Here is a 23,295-nt window from a genome sequence, read left to right as displayed (position 1 = left end):
GGAAGGGCAGAGAGCGAGCAGACAGCTTTAACAAAGGGAAAACACAACGGCAATGATCTGAGGAGGAATGGGAATTTATTGAGTGTAACCAAATCAAACAAAGCAAGAGAGACGAGAGTAACCAAAGTACGAGTCGGACCATGACGGTGTGAGGGCAGCACCTGCTTTTCTCTGCAGTGAGCGGCTGGGGTCCAGTCCGGAGTCCCACCCTGCTTCCTCTTTGTGCCAAGTCCTCCAGGGATGCTGTTCCCTCCAGGAATCCAAAATGCCCCAAAAGGCAGTAACATGGAACCAGAACATGAACTCTTTAACTGCCACTGTTCTGTGTGATGTTCTGATGTGGAATACCAACAACAGAAATGACCAAACCACAACGTGAAGCTGTGTGCTGGCTGTGCTGGCTTGCTGCTGCCAAGGCAAATAGGGAAACTTTTTCCTCTGGTAGCATTTTTAATTTTAAGAGTTGCAAACTTGATATTTGAGTAATCATGTAATGATTTGTGTCTGGTTAAAATTAATATTGCTTGGGTAAACATGTTCTGTAGTGGAAGCTTATATTGCACTGTATGCTGCAGTAGAGAACCAGAGGGGGAAGTTTTAGCCAAAGTTTATGGGTGGGGAAATAGTGTAAAGAAATGATTTTGTTAGTTAACTCACTTTGCCATGTAAAATAATAGAAGGATTATGAACTCACGCAAAGTAGTAAATCATTTCCCATACTGCAGCTGATAAAATTCTGTTTGGTTTACTAACTGTAAACTACAGTTAACTGTAGTGCTGTGCTTGCAGTGTTTCAGTAATTCTGTGGGCTTCTCTTGCTACTGCTTCCATTACTGTTTAACTTGGAAAGAGATCTTTAATTGACATTTGTATAAACCAGGCTTAAATTCTTGTAGACTTTGAAGTAAAAGGAGAATTGTGTGTATATCTGTATACCTGTATATCTATCACTGAGTGTTTTATTTATATCAGTGTGTAAATGTGTGCAAGTACAGCAAGGTTAGGGAAGAGAAGACTGTGGTCTGAAGAAAGATTGGAAGGTTCCCAGCCTGGAAAATGATGACTAAAATGACAAATTTTCCATCATGTAAAAGCTGTCTACAACAGTGATGTGTTGCATTTGCATGAGCTGGAGAAAGAAGAAGATAGAATTTATCTTCATTGGCATCGGAGATCATTTACATTGAGTATCAGAAGTGTATTAGAGGTCACCGAGTTTCACTTCTCACAGGGAGGGTACATCCCATTCTCATAACTATTATCTCAGATGAAGGAAATGGGCTAAATGATCCCTTGAGCTCTCTACATTTCACATTCCCTTTGGATAATTTCAGAAATGCATTGCCTGTCATGAAATCCTTTTTTTTTTAAGAGCAAGAAAAATCCACAAATGTATGACAATCTGTCACTGAACTGTAGCCAAGATGTTAGTTCAAGATAGCAATGCTACATGACTGCCAAATACACCAAGACAAAATACACTAAGATGATTTTTTCATATTTTTACTATCATTTACTTTGTCTAAGCAATAGGGGGTTTTGTTTTGTTGTAAATTAACTTCTTTGTTCGAGTTAAAATCACAATCTTTACTGAAAACCAATTTGTTGAGTACTGGCAACATTTTACTTGCATCATTAATATTTTATTTTCCTTTCTTGCTAATGTACTTTGAGTCTGATTGTAAAGGAAATAGACCAGACCAAGTCAATATCTGAATGTTATCTTAACATGTAAGCTGTCAAGTCTGGTGGGGGAGATGCTGCACATCTTTGCAAATTCACTTGTCTGTAATTCAGATCAGATTTAATTGTGTTTTTATATCCTAGATAAGACTTTCCATTGCCCTGCTTACCCTTATTATTGATATTGGTCTGTATTAATTCTTACTGAAAAATTGTCTACCTTATTTTTGTGTTATCATTGACTGAGCGCCAGTAGATGGCAGCATAAGCTGAATTTAAGGAACAGCTGTCTGGAGTTAGGATAGACTGAATGAAAACACAGGCATGCACTGGCTGCATGGATAGACAGTTTCTAAAGGATTGTGTTAGAAAGCTGTATTTAATCCTTCCCTGAAGATTTTACGAGTAACAGTCTGCAATTTACCAGAATGGCTTCTGGGAATGCCTGTGTAAAGGATAAAAAAGGGAACAAATTGATGCTTTAAAAAAAAAATAAAAAAAAGTAAAAAAAGGCATAATAAACAGTAATAGAAAAAAAATAGCAGCTTCTTTATGGCTGATGGTTTCTTTGAGGTTATAAAAGATGGCAAAGATCTAATGTTCTTGTTTCTTCCTAGGCCCTGACTTCGTTGTTTGTGACGAAGGGCACATACTGAAAAATGAAGCATCTGCTGTTTCTAAGGCAATGAATTCAATTCGTTCTAGGAGAAGAATAATTCTGACAGGAACACCACTGCAAAATAATCTCATAGAGTGTGAGTAGTTCTCTTGTTTAAGATGCGTTTATTTCTTTCGATGTACTCGTACCTTTCAGCAGTATGTAATTACAGATAGATTTTGTTTAAACAGAAGAAAAGAATTTGACATGATGAAGATGTTTGCTGTGTTTATGGAGGGGGAAAAAAAAAAAAGTCCAGTGAGGTCTTTCTGCTTTTTCATATGTAATTATTGCCTGAGGATGTGCGTCCATGGTAGTTCAAGCAAAGTTAAGCTGAAGCTGTTAAGCATCTGAACTTTCCTCCATCCCTTCTCTTGGCATGGCCTCGCATACATCTGATTCCTCAGGGAACCGCTATGAGGACTATCAGAAAATTAATGCTATGAAATAAAATAGCTTTCTGACAGTTCAGTTCCTTGATGTTGCTCACCAGAGGATTAGATGAGTCTCATTGTGTCCAAAGAAAAAGGGAGGGAGTATGAGTAGGGAAGGAAATGAGAAGACCAGGTCTTGCAGGAGCATCAGTTTGAATTGCTTTTAACTATTGCAGAGCAATGTTCTTAGTAAATTTGTACTTTCTGTTTGCTGCCTCAGCAACATTCTATGTTAGCTAATGATATTTAATATTTCTGTCTGATAGCGTGCTGTTATAATTTTTTTCTTATTAATTAATATGTTTTTGAATTTATTGCAATGTTGTACTTGCACATTTGAACAATCGGAACTTGATCTCTTTGTTCTAGATCACTGCATGGTTAACTTTATTAAGGAGAATTTGCTTGGTTCAATTAAAGAATTCCGAAATCGATTTATAAATCCAATTCAGAACGGTCAGTGCGCAGACTCCACTCTGGTAGATGTCAGAGTAATGAAGAAGCGGGCACATATTCTCTATGAGATGTTAGCTGGATGTGTTCAGGTAAGAACAGCTGTACCATAACTCATTAGTTGAAATATCAGTGGGGGGAGGGAAGAGTTATTCCATCTTGTTCTGATAAAAGCACTCAAAGGTTTGTACATGTGCTATTTGAGTATTTCATGAACAGATTTGTTTGTTTTGCAGCATGTTCTGTGTAGCTGTAGTCACTAATAGTTGATTAAACACTCGTAGAGAGCTGGGTGAAGTGGTCACAGTGGGATGGTCCCATGTGCAGTTAGCTCACCTCCAAAGAAATACAAAGGTTTATGGCAGTGTGTAAGAGTGGTGAAGGGCTTCCTACAGGAAGTTAATGATATTGGAAGTACAAATAGTAGCAGGAAATCAGCACACACAGTTCTATGCATCTGTACAACAGCACAGAAGCACAAAGCAGCCCTCGTTAGAATGTGCTTATATTACAGAAGAGACAAGTAGAAAGGATACTCCAATTGTAAATAAAATGAAACATTTAATTCCCTAAAACGCTTTCTGGGATTGATAGACTTATGACCTGTTACAGAGAAAGTGATCCTGCTGCAAAATCAGTCTTATTAGCCAAAGCCCTTACTGTCTGTTCTGGGCTGGAGAGAACAAAGACTGAGCAAATCCTGGGTCCCTTCAGATACTGGGTGCCCTGCACTCATGGAGCCTGGGAGAATTTTCCTATGACACACTGCACAGAGCAGTTCCTGTCTGTGGAGGGAAGCTCTTGTTGGGTCTGTTGTGCAATTTCTCTACAAGAAAACTGTTCCCAAGGGACGCTGCCCTCTCAGATAAAGGCAAGGCCTTGCAGGTGGTTTATCACCAGTACCAAGTGGGAGTTGCCCACAGGCTTCTCTCTGACAGTGAGCTGGTTGAGATCATCCTGCAGCCAAGGAATTTGTGCTGTGCAGCTGAAGCCTGAAAGCCGTACTGTGTGCAAAGCACAGACACCTCCCAGGGCTGCTGGGGTCACCCACCCCTGAATAGTGTCTTGGTCAGGATCAGTAAACCAGGTACTGTTGGGATGGAGAGGCAGAAAGCAAGAGATTAAGAGTCTAGTGAAATAGAAAAAAACAAAATAAATTCTGCTTTGCCTCAAAGAGGTATTCACAAATGACATACTCTAAACCAGAAGATAGTTACTATGAGTGCATGTTCACCTGCAATAAAAACATTGGTATAAGCTGCTTGACTTACCCAGGAATGGTTTTAGTTTTAAAAAGTAAAACATAAAAGCACCAAGGCGGTTACTGAAGCTGCAGTCAGCTTCCTAGGGGTTTGGAGCTGAGCCATGGGGTTGATGGGTCCGTCTGCTTTTTAGTTGGACATCTACATTTATTACATAAGTTGGGCTTCTGTAGACACTGCCTGTAAATACAATGATATAATGGGTTATTTTTTTCTCCTTTGTAGTAGGTGAGCATCTAAATCATTGTGACTTATGCATGATTAATAGCTTGTTGATGGAGTAGCCTAAAGTTCTTAAGCTCTCTCAGTAGTCACTTTTCATGTTTATAATGACTAATATCTCACTTATAAAATTACAGAGGAAAGATTACACAGCATTAACAAAGTTCCTCCCACCAAAATATGAGTATGTTCTAGAAGTTAGAATGACACCTATTCAGTGCAAGCTCTACCAATATTACTTGGATCATTTGACAGGTATGTGTCTATTGTTCTTTCAGGTAACAAGATTGATGGTCATTGGTTTGAGTTTTTTTAGTACATATTTTATGCCCTACAGATGAATTTTTCTGCTTCCTCTATGTCTTACCTTAACTCTGAAATTTGAATTGCAGCAAAATATCTGGTTGCACATAAATATTATGGGGAGGAATTGTAATGCATGCATTTCAGTACTAGTCTGCTTTCAGGTTGTTATTCATCTTCCTTTGTTTTCTAAACACAAAATGTATTTTATTTCATGTTTTGTTCTTCCAAGGGAGGTTCACCACTCATCCACTTGGTGGAAGGCCTTTCCAAGCCTGACTTTGTTGGTCTGCCATGCTTTTAGATGGAAAAGTAAAGCCTTTATGGATCATTGATGACCATAAAGATTAGTGCTGTTTGCTTACAACTATTTTACTCTGTACAGAAATCTTTACAGATGCTGGCTTTCAATTCCTCCTTTTTCAGTAGGGCAGGCAGCAGCTAAGAGGAGGTAGGCCTTAATCCAGTGTTTGTTAAAGCTAAGGGGAAGATTTATTCTGGCAAAAAACCTGTTACAGTGAGCTTCAAATTTGCTCCATTGTTGGAACAGTCTATTTATTAATAGATCTTGTGTGCAATTAACTATAAGAAAATGCACTCCCTAATAGTTTAATTAATCTGTTTAGACTTTGGAGGGATTGACAGAATTATTTGAACCTAAGTCTGCAGTTGTCAGAATGGGTGGTACTGTTTCATGACTTAGCAGCCCTTGGTGAGCTACTTCAGCCCCCTGAATTAGCAGCTTAATTTACTTTCTCTCTCGGGATCTTGGGGTAGTGCCCTGCCAGTCTGCTGAGCACAGTCAGCTCATAGAGCAGTCAGTGTCAGAGATGACATGGGAAAGAGAGAATTGGGAGAAAGGAAGGAGGAACTGCCTCTGAAGAGAAGAGAGCTGCGTGATCTAGCTATGGCTCAGGTCCTCATAGGACATCTCTGTAATGGTTACAGAGGCCCGTGTTAGTGCTCTGGATTACTTATGTATTTAAAGAGTTCTTCCAGAAAAGGACATGCTCTCTGAGTTTCATTAAATAAAAAAGAGAACACAGAAGAATGGCTGCTTCTCATCTGCAAATGTTTAAAACTGTTTTCCTGTGCCTCACAATAGAGACATGTAACTAAAATCACATTTTAGATGCAAATGTTTAAGATGTTCAGTTTTTTCTTCATTTAATGAGCATATTATATTGTTTTACTTTCACTTCTGAACAAGTCTGTAGGAGGTGTTAATTTTTTGTTTGTAAGTTTCTCTGTCATGGTAAGTTTAGCAGAGCTGAACTTAAGAATGTCTTTCTCAGCATTATAGGGAGGCGTAAATGGGAAATTTCTTAAGGTTGTTTTATGATTAAAACAAAGCAAGAAGTTGAAATTTGTTGTTTGTTGAAATATTTTCTGTACGTTTAATGGGATTACTTTGTCTTTTGAGCAGATGCTCTGGGTGAGCTTTGTGCCTGCTGTGCCACAGGCATGTGATAATTTTGATGCAGCAAATACTGTTTCCTTGTAGGCATACATGGCTTATATTTTTGATACAGTAAATATAAAACCTAATCTGTTTCAAGAATCAAGAGTTATAATGCTGCTTAATGAGTACTTGACAACAAATGTCCAGCTGTGAACATTCTGTTAAGTTGTGCTCATTTGTGCTTGGACAGTGCAAGTATAGTGGCCGTTTTAAAATTCTTCATTGTGACAGATTAATGCAGTAATACCAGTTAATGAGGGAAAACAAAAATGAAAATAAAGAGCAAGTTTTATTTTGTTGTCCAGCTTGGGCTGCTTTATGAGAGCTGATTTTACAATCTAAATAGACATGATAGCCTTTCGAAGAGGATTTGGATTCATCCTTATATTAGGGAGAAACGTATATTTATGTAAGAACGTTGTCATGTTTCTCACTGTGGAGAAAAAGGGGGAAGAACTAATTTTGAAAACTTTAACTTGGAGAACTCCTGTGGCTGATTAATTTGACCTCTTCTACAAGAGATGTTATGATATATGCATCTGGAAAGAACACTCAGTACTATCCCAACAGGTTGTTCAAGGGAGGAGCAGTATGTGGCTAATGTACTTCAAGGTTTCATTCTCAAACCTGAACTTTATTGTCAGGTGTCGGTGGTGGCAATGAAGGTGGACGAGGCAAAGCTGGAGCTAAACTATTCCAGGATTTCCAGATGTTGAGCAGAATCTGGACTCATCCCTGGTGTTTGCAGCTGGACTATATTAGCAAAGAAAATAAGGTAAATTAGATGTATCAAAATACTCTCTACTGAGAACTTTCCAAATAAGCTATGCCAAATGTTAGGTAAAGTTTCATTAAATTAATGGAAATCTTTGTTGCTGTGGGGTAATTTTACTGCTGTTTCTGACATATTTTTAGTTTCAGCACATGTTGTCATTCTTAAAACATTTTGAAAGTCTATCTTTTTGTGCAGCTTACCATTGTTTTAATGAAGAATAAGCAGATGGCTGAAGATTTAATAAAAGCTTCTGGGTGAACGTACTCAGTAAAATTTTTGTTCTTTCTCTTTTAAGGGCTACTTTGATGAAGACAGTATGGATGATTTCATCGCTTCAGATTCTGACGAAACTTCGATGAGTTTAAGTTCTGATGATTATGCAAAGTAATTAAGTTTTTATTTATTGTTTGTTATTGGATTTATCTCCCTAATAGAAGGGGATGTCTTTAAAAGTAAATGATCTCTTTAGAAGTAAATGCATTTTTACATGTATGTCCTCTAGGAATGTGATTCAAATAAATAAATAAATACATAGGTATATAACGCTATCTTTTTAGGAAAAAAAAATCAAAGGGGAAAAAAGGGAAGAAAGAATGTAGCTCAAGTGGAAGTGGCAGCGATAACGATGTTGAAGTCATTAAAGTCTGGAATTCAAGATCTCGTGGAGGTGGAGAAGGAAATGTAGAAGAACTTGGAAACAACCCTTCATCAGTTGTGAAATCAGAAGAAGGTGAGTATCATACACAGGTAAATCAAATACCATGCAGCTTCATTTTGGAAAACACAATTTGAGAGGGCTGTCAGGAGTTCTGCTTTGTACAAAATGGAATTAAGGTATTTGCCAGGTAGTCCTTGTATACTTACAGTTCCTTCTATTTCTAATAATGCACTCCAACTGATAACTTTTTGAATATATAAGTACACAAAGATGCAAAGTTAAGAGAAAACTGTGCTGCTTTCCCCCTTTTTTATTGTGCTAATGAAAGAGCATTGAAAACATAAACAAATGTGTTTGTCCTTTGTTACACCCAGAAGATGTAAAGTGTTCTACAGATGTTATTATTGTAGTGGTGTGTTAGCAGGTGAGCAGGCAAGAAACCCATCTGTAGAACTTTGCAAAAGGAAAGATGAGGATGGTGGAATTTGCTTTTTCCTTTTATAACAAATTAATATAAAAGGGGATAAATAATGTCTTTTTCACTTCCATATACTACTCTGTATACTAATGTCTTTTATATTAGCTTTGGAAATAAATGGAGATTCTGACTGTCGCTAAAGTGAGAGGAGACGCACAGTCTTGTTGTACAGCTGGTATTATTGGAGCATTTGAGAGCTTTTGTCTGTGAGATCATCTTGATAAATGGTCTTGGTGTAATCCAAAAGATTGTTTCAAGAATTTTAAGTGTTCAGATTTCAAATCACTTTATGAGTAGCTGCTTTTTGATTGCTGTAACTTGAATGGATTTTCAAAGATGAGTGCTTGTTGGAAACAAAGCTATCGAATTATACTCCTGGGGAAAAGTTGCAGATAATAGAATTCTTTGTCTCAGTATTCTGCATCATTAAAAAATGACATCTCAAAGCATTTGAATGGAGATCATGCCTTTATCTCTGAATTTTTTATGTGTGTTTTCATAGGTAAAGCTACTTCCTCATCCAATCCTGGCAGCCCAGCTCCAGACTGGTACAAAGATTTTGTCACTGATGCGGATGCTGAAGTGTTGGAACATTCTGGGAAGATGGTTCTTCTCTTTGAAATTCTTCGAATGGCAGAGGAGCTTGGGGACAAAGTGTAAGTCAGTTTTAGAAGTGTTTTAATCAATCCTGTAAATATGTTAGTCTGTTTTTAATTCAGCTGGAGATTGGATGCTGTAGCTCAGGTTTCTGAAGCAAGCATGCATGCTATTTCCATCAGTGAGTTTTTCCGTACATATGTATACTCCCCCAAAGTCTTTCACTGTGTCTAGAAAGATTGTTTAAAAAGTTGTATCAGAGTGAGCAGCTTGTTGCAGTAATTAACCTCAGAGCTGAATTCTGTGTTTCTGTCTCCAGCCTAGTCTTTAGCCAGTCCCTAATATCATTGGATTTGATAGAAGATTTTCTGGAGCTGGCTAACAGGGAGAAAACTGACAAAGACAAGCCTCCTATTTATAAAGGTGAGTGTCAGCTTGCTTGAACAATTACAAAGCTAATTATTCTTTTGCAAGTCTGTCTTCATTTCAGTGGGAATGGAGTTGAAATAATTGCTTTCATGAGAAACATTCTATCATTCTGTATCATTCCTGAAGTTGGCAGACTTGCTGTTCTCCTCTGCAGGTGGTCTCTGCTACCCTATTATGGATTCTTGCTTCTGATTTCATTCTGTGTCATCTGTGCTTAATATTGCCTAGGCAGATTAAATGTTCATCATCCAAAAGGAGAAAAGGCATTTTATTAAATTCTATATAAAAGCGATGTTGTATGCTCATGCATGGCAGATTGTGGTGCTTCCTACTGAGAAAGAGATAATGAAGGAAAATGATGATACTTTCAAATGGTGTGTCTGGATGTTGAATGCAAAATGTGAATTTGGGCTTTATATGTGCTGCAGTAAATTTTGTTATGGATTCTGTAAGGGAGCAGTGTCTTGAATTAATTACTATCCTAGTGATGCTTGAATGGTGAGGAATTTCTCACTAACCAGATGTTTACTCTGCAGGATTTTTTTTGTTTTCTCTATGTGATCGTCCCCAAGTTCTTGATGATGCAGTTTGTTTTTATGCTAAGTTTCAATTCACAATATGTGCAGATTGAAGAATTTATTTGAATCTGTCATTTCTTTAAAATATTTTCTTTCTAAGTCGAAGCGTGTTTAAACAATTGAGTAAGAGAAATGTGGCTCTATTGGAATCAGTGCCGTAGGTGAAGATGTCCAGTATCTCTCACAGATTTGTTGTTCGAACCTGCTGCTTCCGTAGCTTCTGAGGGTTATCTTCACATGTTATTAGTTGCTCTCCTTTTTTCTTACTTTTAGTGTTTGTGCCTTCAGTAGGAGCTGTTGCTTTTTGCTATGTGGATTATTGTCCTCACAAAATGCAATTGCCATTATTTTCTATCATATTATGTTTTATATTTTGTTATGCAAGCCTCACTAAGTAATTTTCAGGGATGTTTTGGGAAACACCTGTATTCTCAAAAATATGTTTTCCATGATGGATTGTCTTGAATTACCTATAGCCTTCTCCAATTGCTTTAAATTATATCATATGCTCTATGTTTGCTCTTGCACTTTTTTGGGTGTTGAACATCTCCAGCATTACCAGTCTGATTACTTACATGGCCAGCGTTGTAATCGTGACTCTTACAATTATAGGTGAAGGAAAATGGTTCCGAAACATTGATTACTATCGCTTAGATGGTTCGACTACAGCTCAGTCAAGAAAGAAATGGGCTGAAGAATTTAACGATGAAACTAATGTGAGGTGAGGCCTCTTCAGACAGACATTCTTGATTCTCCCCTTCTTTTTCATTTGTTCCATATTCTTTACTATTTGTGTTACTTTGTTGACCTTTAACACTGTGCCTATGAAGTTTCACAACGCTGCCAGGTGCAGTACTGCTTCATGCCATTGTTTTAAACAAGTAACTGTTGACTGTCCCCACTCTTCACTGTAACACAACAACACAGGAACAGTAATTGTTTTCCAGTATATTAAAGATCTGCAACTTTTCTTTGTTCCAGAGGCCGCTTGTTTATTATATCCACGAAGGCAGGCTCCCTCGGAATTAATCTTGTGGCTGCTAATAGAGTGATCATCTTTGATGCTTCTTGGAACCCATCGTATGACATCCAGAGCATTTTCAGGGTTTACCGCTTTGGGCAGAGCAAACCTGTGTTTGTGTACAGGTTTTTGGCCCAGGTACGTTTCTTAATGATGATTTTGTGATACTCTGGTCCTGCAGTCTGACTTGTGATCTGTAACTGTTTGGATGTCTGTTGAAGTTAGTGGTGATTCACACTGATCCACTCGTCTTCCAGCCCTAATCTGGTAGCTGTATTTGACCCGAAACTGCTGAAAAAACTCTTGAAGGAAATGGCAGTGAATTAAAAAAGGAACTGAATTTATTTCCTGTACAACCCGTCTCGTCTGGCAGTCTGCGTAACACCAATCTTAGCAGTGGGATTCTAGCAGTGATTCACACGTTCAGAGTCAGAATAACACTTTTACTGTTTTAACTTGTACACTACTGAAAATTTCTTATTTGGAATGACTGCACAGAGCATAGTTGCCATTTGGCAGTAGATCTGAATGTAGCTGACTTCTACAGACTGGTCTCCAGGCTGCTAGAGATCCAAATGGAATGAACTAAAGGTTTGCTTTTAATATATAAGATAGCGTGCAGTCATGATTGGAGAGCTTGCACTGCAGCCTAAAGATCAGAAAGGTCTTTCCTAATTCTGGTGATCACTGATCTGTGCTGGTTTTAAGCGGTAATGCCATTATTTCTGATAGGTAGTTTCTTGCTTCACCTCCCAATTCCAGAGTTTTTCTAGAATACACTGAAGGCCTTTTCCCATTAACAGTACTTAACTCATGATCAAGTCACTATTCACTTGCCAACTTAAATACATTACTTTTTGTAACATGTTTTCGTCATATATGCCTGTTTTTCCTTTAGGCATCAGTCTAATTTTCTCTGTGCACTTTTGAACTGTTGGTATCCTTTTAAAATGTTTAGAACAGGGTGTGCTGTACTCAGACTTTCTGTAGTCATCGTCTTTAAGATAAAAAAAAGTCCTTTTCCATCTAAGATGTAGTTTGTTCTTACACAGCTGTGATAGATTAGATTTGACTGCTTCTCTTCCCCTGCCCTTCCTACCCAGTGATTCTGTATCTGTTTTCCTCTTTGGGGGCTGCTCAAAACAACAAAATAAGGTAGATCCTGTGAAAATTGATGTTTTTGGCATAACTGTACTTTGGGAAATTGGAGTAAAACTGTTTTCTTCAAGGCACTCCTTATTAAAAAGCAAATCTCTCCTGCCAGTCAGTAGCAGCATCTTCTTTTCATTAGAGTTTTCAGGTAGCTTTGCAGGTAAGGATCAAAGAAACAAGGAAAATAGAGCAGTGATTTGTTCTTGCTTTTGTATCTCTCTTAGTATTATTGCATGTAACAGGTGGTTTGGTATTCATATAAAAACAAGTACCTGTGTTTTTTAGGGTACAATGGAAGATAAAATCTACGACCGGCAGGTAACAAAGCAGTCACTGTCTTTCCGGGTTGTTGACCAGCAGCAAGTGGAACGTCATTTTACCATGAATGAGCTTACAGAGCTGTACACTTTTGAGCCAGATTTGCTGGATGACCCTAATTCAGAAAAGAAGAAGAAGAGGGATACACCAATGTTGCCAAAAGTAAGTCTGCACACATCGCTGGGAATTTATATCGGTTGTAGAATGTGGGGTATTCAGCCTTGGAGAAAGAGTGCTGTGTTGTCACTTCAGAGTGGAATTTTTTCACTTAGAAATAAGGTGAATGCAATTGTTGACAATGAATCATAGAACACCCTGAATTAAAGAGGACCCATAAGGATCATCAAGTCCAAACTACGTTTGCTACATGGTCAGAGTGTTGATACTCCGTACTCTGAGATAAAAGGAGTTGACCATGTCAGACCTTTTTCCAACTAGATGATGAATAAACTTTTATTCCGGTCTCACTGTGAAGTTCAGGAGAAAGAGTGACTGAGCATTTATTTTTCTCTGCTTTTTCCAAGTTTGTTTCTATATGAGGTTCGGCTTTGGTTTTGTTCTGTGTCTGATTTAAGTTCATTGTGTTAGATATCATCCACATACGCTAATCTACTGTGGTCTGCTGGGGGCTAATTGATTTATAAGTTGTGCAGTTGTCTGTTGCTTATTACTCAGTGAAGAGCTTAGCAGTGAGGAGTAATGTTTAAATGTGTGGCCCACACTTGGTTACCTGATTACATCTCTGAGTTATGTTTAGGTCTTGGTGTGGGGATGGAAGTTTTCTAGTTCAGAAATCTATTAGTTTCCAAAGAAAAATTGCATGCTCTCCATTCCAGACTCTCTGCAGACCCTGATAATACATGGTGGCTAAGCTTTGCATTGGCATTATTATTATTTAGGCCATTCTCTGAAATCGAGTCTGTCACACCACCTACAGCATCTGTGCCTCTGCCAGAGGGATTTAGGAAGTGGGAGCCCCATAAATGTTAGTTGCTGCCACGTGTTTGTTTCAGAACCCTTGAAAACAGACTTTAATGACTGTATCCAAGCTCCTTTCGTTATGATGTATCACAGTGTAAGCAGTAAGTTGAAGATAAGAGATATTTTTCTTTTTTTTTAACTTCTTAATCATTGCAATGAGTAAACAATCAGTGCAATGAGTAAATGATCAGAGCAGCGATTATATATTAGAAGTTACTTGTTTTTATTTACAATAATAGATCAATTCATAAATGTGTGGAAGTCTGTAAACTCCAGAAGTAGTTCAGTGTTTGATTGGAAATGAAGTTCCACATTAATTCAGTTCAGCCATCACCGTAAGGTTCACATCAATTAAGTTGAATGCAAGCTTTTAATTGAGGAATAAAGCAGATCTGTGTACAGGAGTTCTCTGATTTATGTTGTTTTTCTTTTGCCCTTGGTTTAGCAAATGGCATTAAACAAATTTAATTTTATTTTTTATATTTGTCCATCTTTGTGTGCGTTTCTTACCTGTTTTGTTTTGGATCGGGTGGTTGAAAGGGCTAGGAGTCATCAGGTGGGTTCATCTTATCTTAGCACTTTGTGCACTTATTTGTCGAAAGCAGTGATTTGCATTCCTGGTGGCCTCACAAGATGTGGGAAGGTGGCTCATACCCCCCAGTTATCCTTCCCTTCCTTCCCTTGTGTCCCACAATTAGGTGTGGTTTTATGATAATGAGGAAGAACTGGAGTGTCCTAAAAACTAGAGGCATAAGTTGCTTCTTCAAAGTACCACTGTGCACAAACAGTAAAAGCGTAAAGCAAGAAAATTCCCCTTAGTGTATGATGACTGTACTTCAGGTGTTTCATTTTGCTTTGCTGTGTATTTAGTGATGGTTTGCAAGTCATCTTTAAAGGTAGTGTGGTTTGACTTAGGCCGTTCTTGAGTAGATCTCAGACACTTAACGCTCAGCTCCCACAGGACTGTGTGCTGGGGAACCCTTAGCTGATACAAAGCTAACACTGTGCTTTTCAACATCAGCACTGATAACTGGACCCTGATCAGTGCCACAGGTGTTTGCACTCGGGTCAGTGCAGTATGTAGTTTGGAGCAGCAGATGTGAGGTAGGAACTGGACGAAGACTAAACGAGCTCAGGGGGCACTGTGTTCCTGTGGTACACTCACTCAGCAGCCTGGTCAGTGGGACACAGACCCAGACACAGGCTGTGGTAAAGGAGAACTTGGCTCAGCTGGGTCGTGTAGTGCAGATTGGAAAAGCAGATTAAAACAATAGTTCAGTTGGATGTAATGTAATCATTATTTTATGCTACCTTGGGACCCAACCAGGGCATGTTTCTTACTGTATTACTGTACTAAGGGGAAGTATTGTGAATTTTGGGAGAGCTTTTACTATCAGAACCAGAAGAACTGGACATTTTTGTTTTATTAATACATTTATTTTTTAACCTTGGTTAAATCATTTGAGGGGAAGGGAAATTTTTGAACTACAGTATAACTGAAGTTCTTCTCTGCAAGATTTCCTTTCATTTCTCTGTCCATAGCATTTAATTTCTGACTGGATTTTAAAAGGACGAGTGAAACCTAAAAATCATAATGATTAAAAGATCTCATCAGTTTTTCATGCATTGCTAAGATTTCCTCTTAAAAGTTAACCAACTTAGAATCATTGTCTCATCGACAAGCTAAACAAATGAAAAGGAATGTAAATCTATTGAATGCTCGGTGCATAAGGTAAATAGGAGTTTTCTAATTCAATGGCAGTACCTTCCTTATACCAATTTCCAAGCTCCATCACATTTGATGCAAAGTGGAATTTGGACAAAGAAAATCAAACATGCAGTTGGTTGTAATTTAAACCACATTTTGAAGACTGTTGGCCAAGTGAGCATGGATTATATTCCAGTATTGTTTTCAGTAATTGTGTTACCATGGAAATTAATGCATATGCATGTCCAGAGAGCCTCCTCACATTGATGTACAGCTCCAGTATGCCGGGAGTGCCTTAATTGTGTTCCCTTACTTCAGTAATAGCTCCATGACTTCTTCACCCACTTCTCCCAGCTGCTGTCTGTATTTCCCATTATCATCCCTTTTCTCTCTGATGCTCTTGTCTCCCACCATCCCAAAATCCCATTATTTGCTGCCTGTGCCCATGAGTCATGAGATATTGCGTTGAATATTTCCACAAGGAGCCAGAGCAGAAAGCTTTGGTTCTGATTTAGGAAGGCAGGTGATAGAGGGATGAAACAGACACAGCTTACAGACTGGCGCACATACCTCAGTTACTTGACGTTAGTAGCTTATGGTTACTACAGTTATGTTTTAAACATGCAACTGAAATGAGCAGCTTTCTGTAGCTGTTGTGTCTCCGTGCTGTGCGATCCACTTGCAGACACTGTGGTGGTTTAGGAGAGAGTGGTGCCATGTTCCCAAGTGCCAGGAGGATGGCTTGCATTCCTGTTTGCACAAAGGCCTGCGTTGGTTTGGTCTGTAGGTATTTGTGTAATTGTGCTGCAGAAGGACGGTCCCTTCAGCATACTCACTGTAATTCATTCCAGAACTGGTTCAGGAAGTTTGCAGGATTGATGTCTATGTTTTATTAGCCCGAGGCTGAATGCTGAGGAGCACTGCAGCTTTCTACGGCATGCTGATCTCTGAAAAGCTGTGGAGACGGGATCAGTGCAAGTGGGGACTGCTGAACCATCGTGAACTTTAATTACCTTAGAACACCAGCTCTTCCCATTCATTTTCTGTTTTTATTTCATCTCTTAATTGAGACAGTGGCCTATCAGTGTGTGTCACCTGTAGTGCAGCTGGATAGTTGGGTGAGCAGCTTCTCAATTCCAGTAAATGCTCAGCTCGCCAGCAACTTTCCCTTTGGAAAACAGGAGTAGGGTTTTTTTATTTCAACACACACTTTAATATAAATCATAGCATATCTGTAAACAAAACTACAATAGTTTGCAATTATAAAGAACGCTGTAAACATTTCAGTTAACCTTAAAAGCAGTTAAGCATTACAGGTATTGCGGAGTATAGAAAGTGAAATGGCCGCCTGCTGAAGAAACCCAGTTCAGAGCAGCAATGTGACCTCTCAGTGGATGAGGGACCATTTGTCTGAATGTACATCATGACAGCTTTAAGAAAGCAGCCTTCTCTGCACAGAGCTGGCTGGCAGCTGGTGGGCCCAAGTGCTGCTTAGCATTTCTCAGCCAGCGGAGGTGCTCTTTATGGCCTGTGGATGCAGGTGGTTGGTAGGCCGTCTCAGGTACCCAGCCTGAGCAAAGGAAAATCATTTAGCACATTCCATTCCTTTTGGTTTCTTCAACTGCATTTATTGTTGTGGAATCTGAGTACATTCCTGTGGTTCATTAAGTGATTTGACTGTCATCTCTGCAGCAGATTGTTAATCCATTACCCTCCCTCGGAGGAAAGTTGTGCTTCTAAATTCCTTTTAAATTTTGTTTCTCTGATGAGCTTAGAGCTGCTGTTAGTAAAAATCGGGTCGAAGCAGTGGGGTGTGCAGCAGAAGTAAACACAGTGGAGCTGCTGAATGACTTTGTGTTTTATCATCTCTTCATTTGAACAGGATACAATCCTGGCAGAATTGCTTCAGATCAATAAGGAGTATATAGTAGGGTATCACGAGCACGATTCACTCCTGGACCATAAGGAGGAAGAGGAGCTCACTGAAGAGGAAAGGAAGGCGGCCTGGGCAGAATATGAAGCAGAAAAGAAGGTAAAATTATCTTTGTGTCTATCTTCTTTACTGCTTTCCTTTAAAAATTACTTTTCCCTTTTCATCCATTTTTTAATTTCATGATAAGGATCAGTTGGAGCCGTGTGTAATATCTCACTCCTGCAATTTAAGGAATATTTGTAGCGCCATTAAAGGTTTATGATTTCAGAACTGCTTGCCAAAAGCCCATAAACATACATGCATCTGCAACAAAGGGTTTGCCTTCCCCCCCCCCCCCCCCCCCCCCCCTTATTTCCCTATGTCTTGTTTACTGGATACTTCAGGGAGTGGTAGGATAAAGAAAAGAATGAATTGGCAGGAGCACCAGGGAGTGTGTGTGTGTGTGTTTAACTGTAACAGTTTAAGACTGTATGGTAAAAGCAGTTTGATAACGTGATATAACTGGAGTTTAATGTACTAAAATGATAATAATTGAAATGAACTAAGTAAGGCTTAGTTCAGATCTTCTTACCTGATGATACTGATGATGATGGTATCGTGTCTTTTTGACTTGGGTTTTGTAAGAGCTCTTCAGTGTGATGGGGTGACTTACCTGTGTGTGCTGATTCATGTGTAATGACAGAAGAATGGGATATATTCCAGTTGCTTAGACAAACAGAAGTACATTTTGTGTTTTAGGGCTTGACCATGCGCTTCAACATGCCGACAGGGACCAACGTGCTTCCCACTAATTTCAACTCTCAAACACCGTATATTCCTTTCAATTTGGGCACTCTGTCAGCAATGAGCAATCAGCAGCTGGAGGTGAGCAGTGATCCAAGTAACGTAACATCTGCGTTGCTGTAAGAGTGCATGTGTTATTCTGTTGTACACGGGTGGTGAAGGTCATTCTTAAAAATCCTTCTATTATATAATTGTCTCCTATATTTATTAATTACGTTTTTTGCTGTAGTTTAATAATAATAGGCAGTACGAGCCAGTATTGTGCTAAAATATGTCATGGCATTTTGAGCTCACAGAATGAGTTGAGACTGCAACATCATCCAGCTCAGTACTGCAGAAGATTTGCCCATGAAGAAAAGCATCACTCTTGTGATGGTCTGAAAACATTTGGGTACCAGAATATTTTTTTCATATAAATACAGTCTCCTGTACAAGTTGCTGGATTGATGTACGTAGTTCAGTTACTGTGTACTGAACTGCATTTGTGTGAATGTTAGCAGCTATTTGTTACTCACCCACTGGCTTGTGCAGATGAGAAGAAAAATGTAATTGAAGTCTAGGTACACACACAGGGATGGGGAAAACATAAACAAGATGACAAATAAATGCTTTCCTTATATTTAATTTACTGATGTTTTCTCAGGACCTCATTAATCAAGGAAGAGAGAAGGTGGTGGAAGCAACCAACAGCGTAACTGCAGCAAGAATTCAGCCCCTTGAGGACATCATTTCAACTATAGTGAGTACAACAGACATTGTGCGTCTAGACTGGGAGATGAGAAGGTGTGGAGTAGAATGTTATCGTGTAAAGAAATGACTGTTGTATGTGATGCTTCAGCTGTATTGTTGTGTTATTAATGACAGTGATTTCCAGTTTGTGCTAACCTGTATCGCTGCAGTGTGCGGTAACCCTTCATGGCATCTGGATATCACAGAGCCTCACAAGGCTAACACTCAACTGTTATTATTGGCTTTGCACTGAAAATCTCAGCTTTCTACAAAAAGTGTAATAATTGTACAGCAATAAGAAGCATTTCCTGTTCCTTGTCCTTTGATATCTGTCTTGGATTCACGCCTTTCTCACTTGTTTCCGGTAATCTAGAGACGTGTTACTGCAACTGGTAGTTTCAAGAGCTTCTGACTCTTAGAACAGTTCTAACTCTGGGGAAGGATAATTCTGCATTTTCTGGGAACTGGGCTGTGCTTTAACTCCTGATGCAGCTCTGACCATCATGCAGGACCTCAGTCACCATTACGCTCCTGTCAAAATGACTAACGCTGAGACCATCTTTTTCCTTTTCAGTGGAAAGAGAATGTAACGCTTACAGAGAGCCAAGTGCAGGCCCTGGCCCTAAACAGACAGGCAAGCCAAGAGCTTGATGTTAAGCGACGAGAAGCCATCTATAACGACGTCCTTACTAAACAACAGATGGTAAAATATCTAATAATTATTTGATCGACTGTTTGAACTGAGATATTGAATGTGAACTTTGCATGTGTGTGTACAGAGTAGAAGTCTGTGTTTAGATACATAAATACTTGCTCACAGATGACGTGTTTCCACGGGTCAGGTATTTGCTGGCATTGTGTAATGGTGTGTGTGATGTAACACTGGGAGTTGTTGACTTGTGCGGTGTGCTGGACTGGGTTACTCAGCCTCATCGAGGGAGACTCCATGAGCAGATCATTTCAAAACAATCCTCACCAGATTCTTCTGTTGAAATAGTTTGCTTGAAAGTAGTGAAGCTTCAAGAGAAATCGAAATTCCCAGAGCTAAAGGTGACTCACAGAAAGTATCGGTAACATTTTTTAGCGTAGGTTTTTCAGAATCTGAAAGTTGCCCAGTTGATGTCAATTGGAAGAGTTTATCTTGGGCAAATGTGCAGCGATGATCCACATGCAGGACTTCCAAGGGGCTGATAAAGAACACCTGCCCCAAAAAGCTGTAATTTGTACTGGGGAGTCATTAGTGCAAGTAGGAACTTACCCAAATGTGGCATGAAATACAATAGGCAAATCATGAAGAGAACTTAGCCCTAAATGGTGTTACTAAATGGTTTCTGCAGCGATCAGCTGGTGAATACCATCACATTAGTGATGGTGATAGCAATAGTGCTTTTTCATTCAACCGTGCTATCCTGAACAAATTGATTTTAACTCCGAATTTGATACTTGCAGCATTGAGACGGGTCGTGCACTTCTAACAGCTCTGCTTTCCCTTCACAGTTGATCAGTTGTGTTCAGAGGATACTTATGAACAGAAGACTACAGCAGCAGTACAATCAGCAGCAACAACAGCACATGTCTTACCAGCAGACAGCAATGAGTCATCTCATGATGCCAAAGCCTCCAAATCTAATCATGAATCCTTCCAACTACCAACAGATAGATATAAGAGGAATGTATCAGTCAGTGTCTGGTGGTATGCAGCCGCCGCCTTTACAGCGAGCACCACCCCCAATGAGAGGCAAAAATGCAGGGCCTTCCCAAGGGAAATCGATGTGATTTTGCACTAGAAGCCTAAAGGATTGTTAAAGTCAGAGAAAGAACTTTTATTTTTTTAGGAATCAATGGCTTAACAGAACTCAACTGTAAAAAAAGAAAACAGTAACAAAAAAAAAGATTGGTCGGTCCCCTTAAATGCCATGTTCCATATTAGTGCTTCAGCTTTGTTTAAGTAGGACATGCTGTTTTCCCTTGTTGTCAGTGATGTTGCCTAGAATCTTCTTACATGTGTTGAGTACAGGAGATACCGAGTTGTTTTCAATGAAAACAAGTTCTCCCGTAAGAGTAGTATCTCCACAGGTTTCCTGTCTAAACTCCTATGCTTGCTTTCAGTAGCTGTGAAGCTATCATCAGATTTGAGAAGCTTAGGAAGGACTGCAGGTCTGTAAGTTTCAGTATTACCATATGTGAGTTGTGCGCAGCTGAGTTCTTGATTAGAGTTGATTCCTCAAATTATGGAATACTTTTCTGCTTACCCGTTTCTTGAAGTTAGTGGGAATATTGGAACAGAAATCATTCAGTTTCCTTTTGACTGAGGTCTGGACTCAATACTGTACCATCTATGCTGGCTGAAGCATAGAAACTGAAAACACTCTGACACAGAAACGAGTGCAATATTCTGAAGTACTACTGCTCTGAAACTTGTAAGTCACACAGTTATGTAGGAACTGTGTATACAGCCTTAAATAACGACTTGGGGAAGAAGTGTGTTCTTCCTCAGTCTTCTGCCATTTTGTATTTTCAGTTGTACGTGATGGAATAGCAGCTGGTGGTCTGGAGATGTGTTTCCTTCGCTCTCTGCGGAGTCCAGCGCTAAGCACATTTCTGTTCACTCCTTCATGCTGGTGCTGCTCGCTCTTCCCATTGCCGACAGTGGGAGACCGGCCAAGAAAACAAAATTGCTGGTATTTTGGGGGTTGGATAGTGATGGTGGGCAGTGTCAAACCCTGCTACATTATCAGCTTTAAAATGGCACAACCATTGCTGATTTGTTACTGGAAGGGTCTCTCATGGCTTCCCAGCGTACCAGGGTGGAGGAGTAACTTTTCCTCCACTAGACCAGAGTTTTGGTTATGCTCTCCTCTCCCTTTTGTGTGAAGACATCCCTTAGTACACAGAGAGCTCAGGTTTTTTATTTGTTTTTACACAGCCCGCAGATGAGCTCCTGGTTTATTATACATCATTCACACTCTCTTTAGCCGCAGTTTTTGTGCTCATGGAGATCTGACTAAACCCAAACAGGGCTCTGTTTTTGAATATAGCTTGGTTGGCTCTTCCCCCAAGAGAACAAGTGTTTGTCATCTGGGAGTAAAGGAAAGGAAGGAAGCATTTGGGGCAACAGTGTATTGAGTATGGGGAGCCGATAGAGAACTCTGGAGGACGGATGGAAGCATCTGCTGTAGGTGTTGCGGGACTCTTCTGACTTGCTGGCATGAACTGAAACTGGTTTGGCTTCTGGAACTTGATTGACCTGGATGGACAGATGGGTGTTTTCTTGCATCTAAACATGCAAATCTTATGTGATATTTCATGTTGTGATCAAAACTTGGTTTGTGACTGGACAGTTTCTCTGATCTGTTGCAAAGGCTGACGATGCCATTGTGGACTCTGTGTTACGAGATGCCACAAATGAACCTCTCCTGTGTTCTGGAGCTTTGTCAGCTATACATTAGGTTTAACCTGGGGGGAAGGGAGCAAAACGAGGCGTATTCACATGAGGAGATACGAGAATGTGAGACTTTGAGACAAACATTTGAAGGCAAATGTACTCTGGGCAACTCTCGCTGATGCTCCTGAGCATCTTGAATAAGAGAAGTATCTTCTACCAAACCTGGGAATGTTCAACGGAGTTTTATAGTAACTCAAAAGACTGAAATGTGGAAGTTTTAGGCAACATTTGACGGCACATTTTTTTCATTCTGGACAAAACAGAAGATTAATGCATAAGAAGAAAGCTCAGATAGGCGCTGAAATAAAACTTGGACCACTTTGCATACATGTTTCTCACGTGACATTCTAGCTGCATAACGACGTGCTTTGAGTATAACATCCAGCTTTAACAGATATCTAAAGACAGAAGTACATCGGTAGGATAACAAGAAGCTCATTTTTATATTTGTTTTAGATGTTTTAACTAGATGAGATGGCTGAAGACGACGAATAAAAATGTTGCTTGTAATACAATTTTGCCTGCTAAATTCTCCACATTTTGTAACCTGTTTATTCCTTTGGATGTAAAGCGTTTTTGCTTAGTATTGTGATATTGTACATGTTTTGTCCCAGTTGTATAGTAATGTTTCAGTCCATCAACCAGCTTTGGCTGCTGAAATCATACAGCTGTGAAGACTTGCCTTTGTTTCTATTAGATGGCTTTTCAGTTCTGTATTAAATATCTTAAGTACTATAGAAAAGTTGTCACCTCTTCCTATAAGGCTGTTTTGTAATATATATAAGGACTGGAGATGTGTTTTTAAAGGACAAGAAGCATTCAAGTATGAATCAAGTATCTGTGTTTTCACCATTCAAAGTGCTGTTTAGTAGTTGAATCTTAAACTATTTAATATCTCATTTAATAAAGTGACCAAAATACACCTATGTGCCTTGTGCTACCTTTGCAGTTCCACATCGTCTCCGCAGGGACGTGGCCCAAGAACTCAGCAGTTGAGCATTGCAGGCTGGTGCTGTGCTGCGAGTCAAGCTCTCGTGTTTTGCCGCAGTGAGGTTCCTGCTATGGCACGTGGAGGTTAATTTATATGTAGGGCAGCTGTGGGGACAGGTTTGCAGCTCATGTGCATCAGCAGAGCCCTCTGCAGCTGGTCTGTTAGAAACTATGAGCAGTGAGGTGGCACCCAGCAGTGGCAAACCAGTAAGAGCAAGGGGAAGTTCTGCTTTGTCTAGTTTG

The 23,295-nt window shown here is 39.5% G+C and overlaps 1 protein-coding gene across 8 annotated transcripts in view; it reads left to right on the top strand.

The window, feature by feature from the left end:
* The window catches only part of ATRX (ATRX chromatin remodeler), a 67,291-nt gene extending 44,307 nt beyond the window's left edge, over positions 1-22,984 (top strand). For 7 of the 8 annotated variants that reach the window (XM_015860440.3, XM_015860437.3, XM_085546188.1 and 4 more), the window contains 16 exons: positions 2,301-2,438; positions 3,145-3,320; positions 4,850-4,967; positions 7,122-7,252; positions 7,548-7,636; positions 7,810-7,982; positions 8,891-9,044; positions 9,305-9,408; positions 10,605-10,713; positions 10,974-11,151; positions 12,451-12,645; positions 17,055-17,204; positions 17,844-17,969; positions 18,532-18,627; positions 19,192-19,320; positions 20,115-22,984. In XM_015860440.3, the coding sequence (XP_015715926.2) occupies positions 2,301-2,438; positions 3,145-3,320; positions 4,850-4,967; positions 7,122-7,252; positions 7,548-7,636; positions 7,810-7,982; positions 8,891-9,044; positions 9,305-9,408; positions 10,605-10,713; positions 10,974-11,151; positions 12,451-12,645; positions 17,055-17,204; positions 17,844-17,969; positions 18,532-18,627; positions 19,192-19,320; positions 20,115-20,393 (2,345 nt within the window). In that variant the 3' untranslated portion in view covers positions 20,394-22,984. Of the gene's footprint in view, positions 1-2,300; positions 2,439-3,144; positions 3,321-4,849; positions 4,968-7,121; positions 7,253-7,547; positions 7,641-7,809; positions 7,983-8,890; positions 9,045-9,304; positions 9,409-10,604; positions 10,714-10,973; positions 11,152-12,450; positions 12,646-17,054; positions 17,205-17,843; positions 17,970-18,531; positions 18,628-19,191; positions 19,321-20,114 lie in introns of those variants that run through there. The other variant, XR_014945673.1, reaches the window with a different exon arrangement.
* Positions 22,985-23,295: the final 311 nt, after the last annotated feature.

Source organism: Coturnix japonica, chromosome 4 (genome assembly GCF_054131305.1).
Source record: "Coturnix japonica strain WE chromosome 4, WE-NBRP24, whole genome shotgun sequence".
Classification (NCBI taxonomy): Eukaryota; Metazoa; Chordata; class Aves; order Galliformes; family Phasianidae; genus Coturnix; species Coturnix japonica.
Note: the sequence above shows the minus strand (reverse complement) of the source record. Positions and strands in the feature narration are given on the sequence as shown.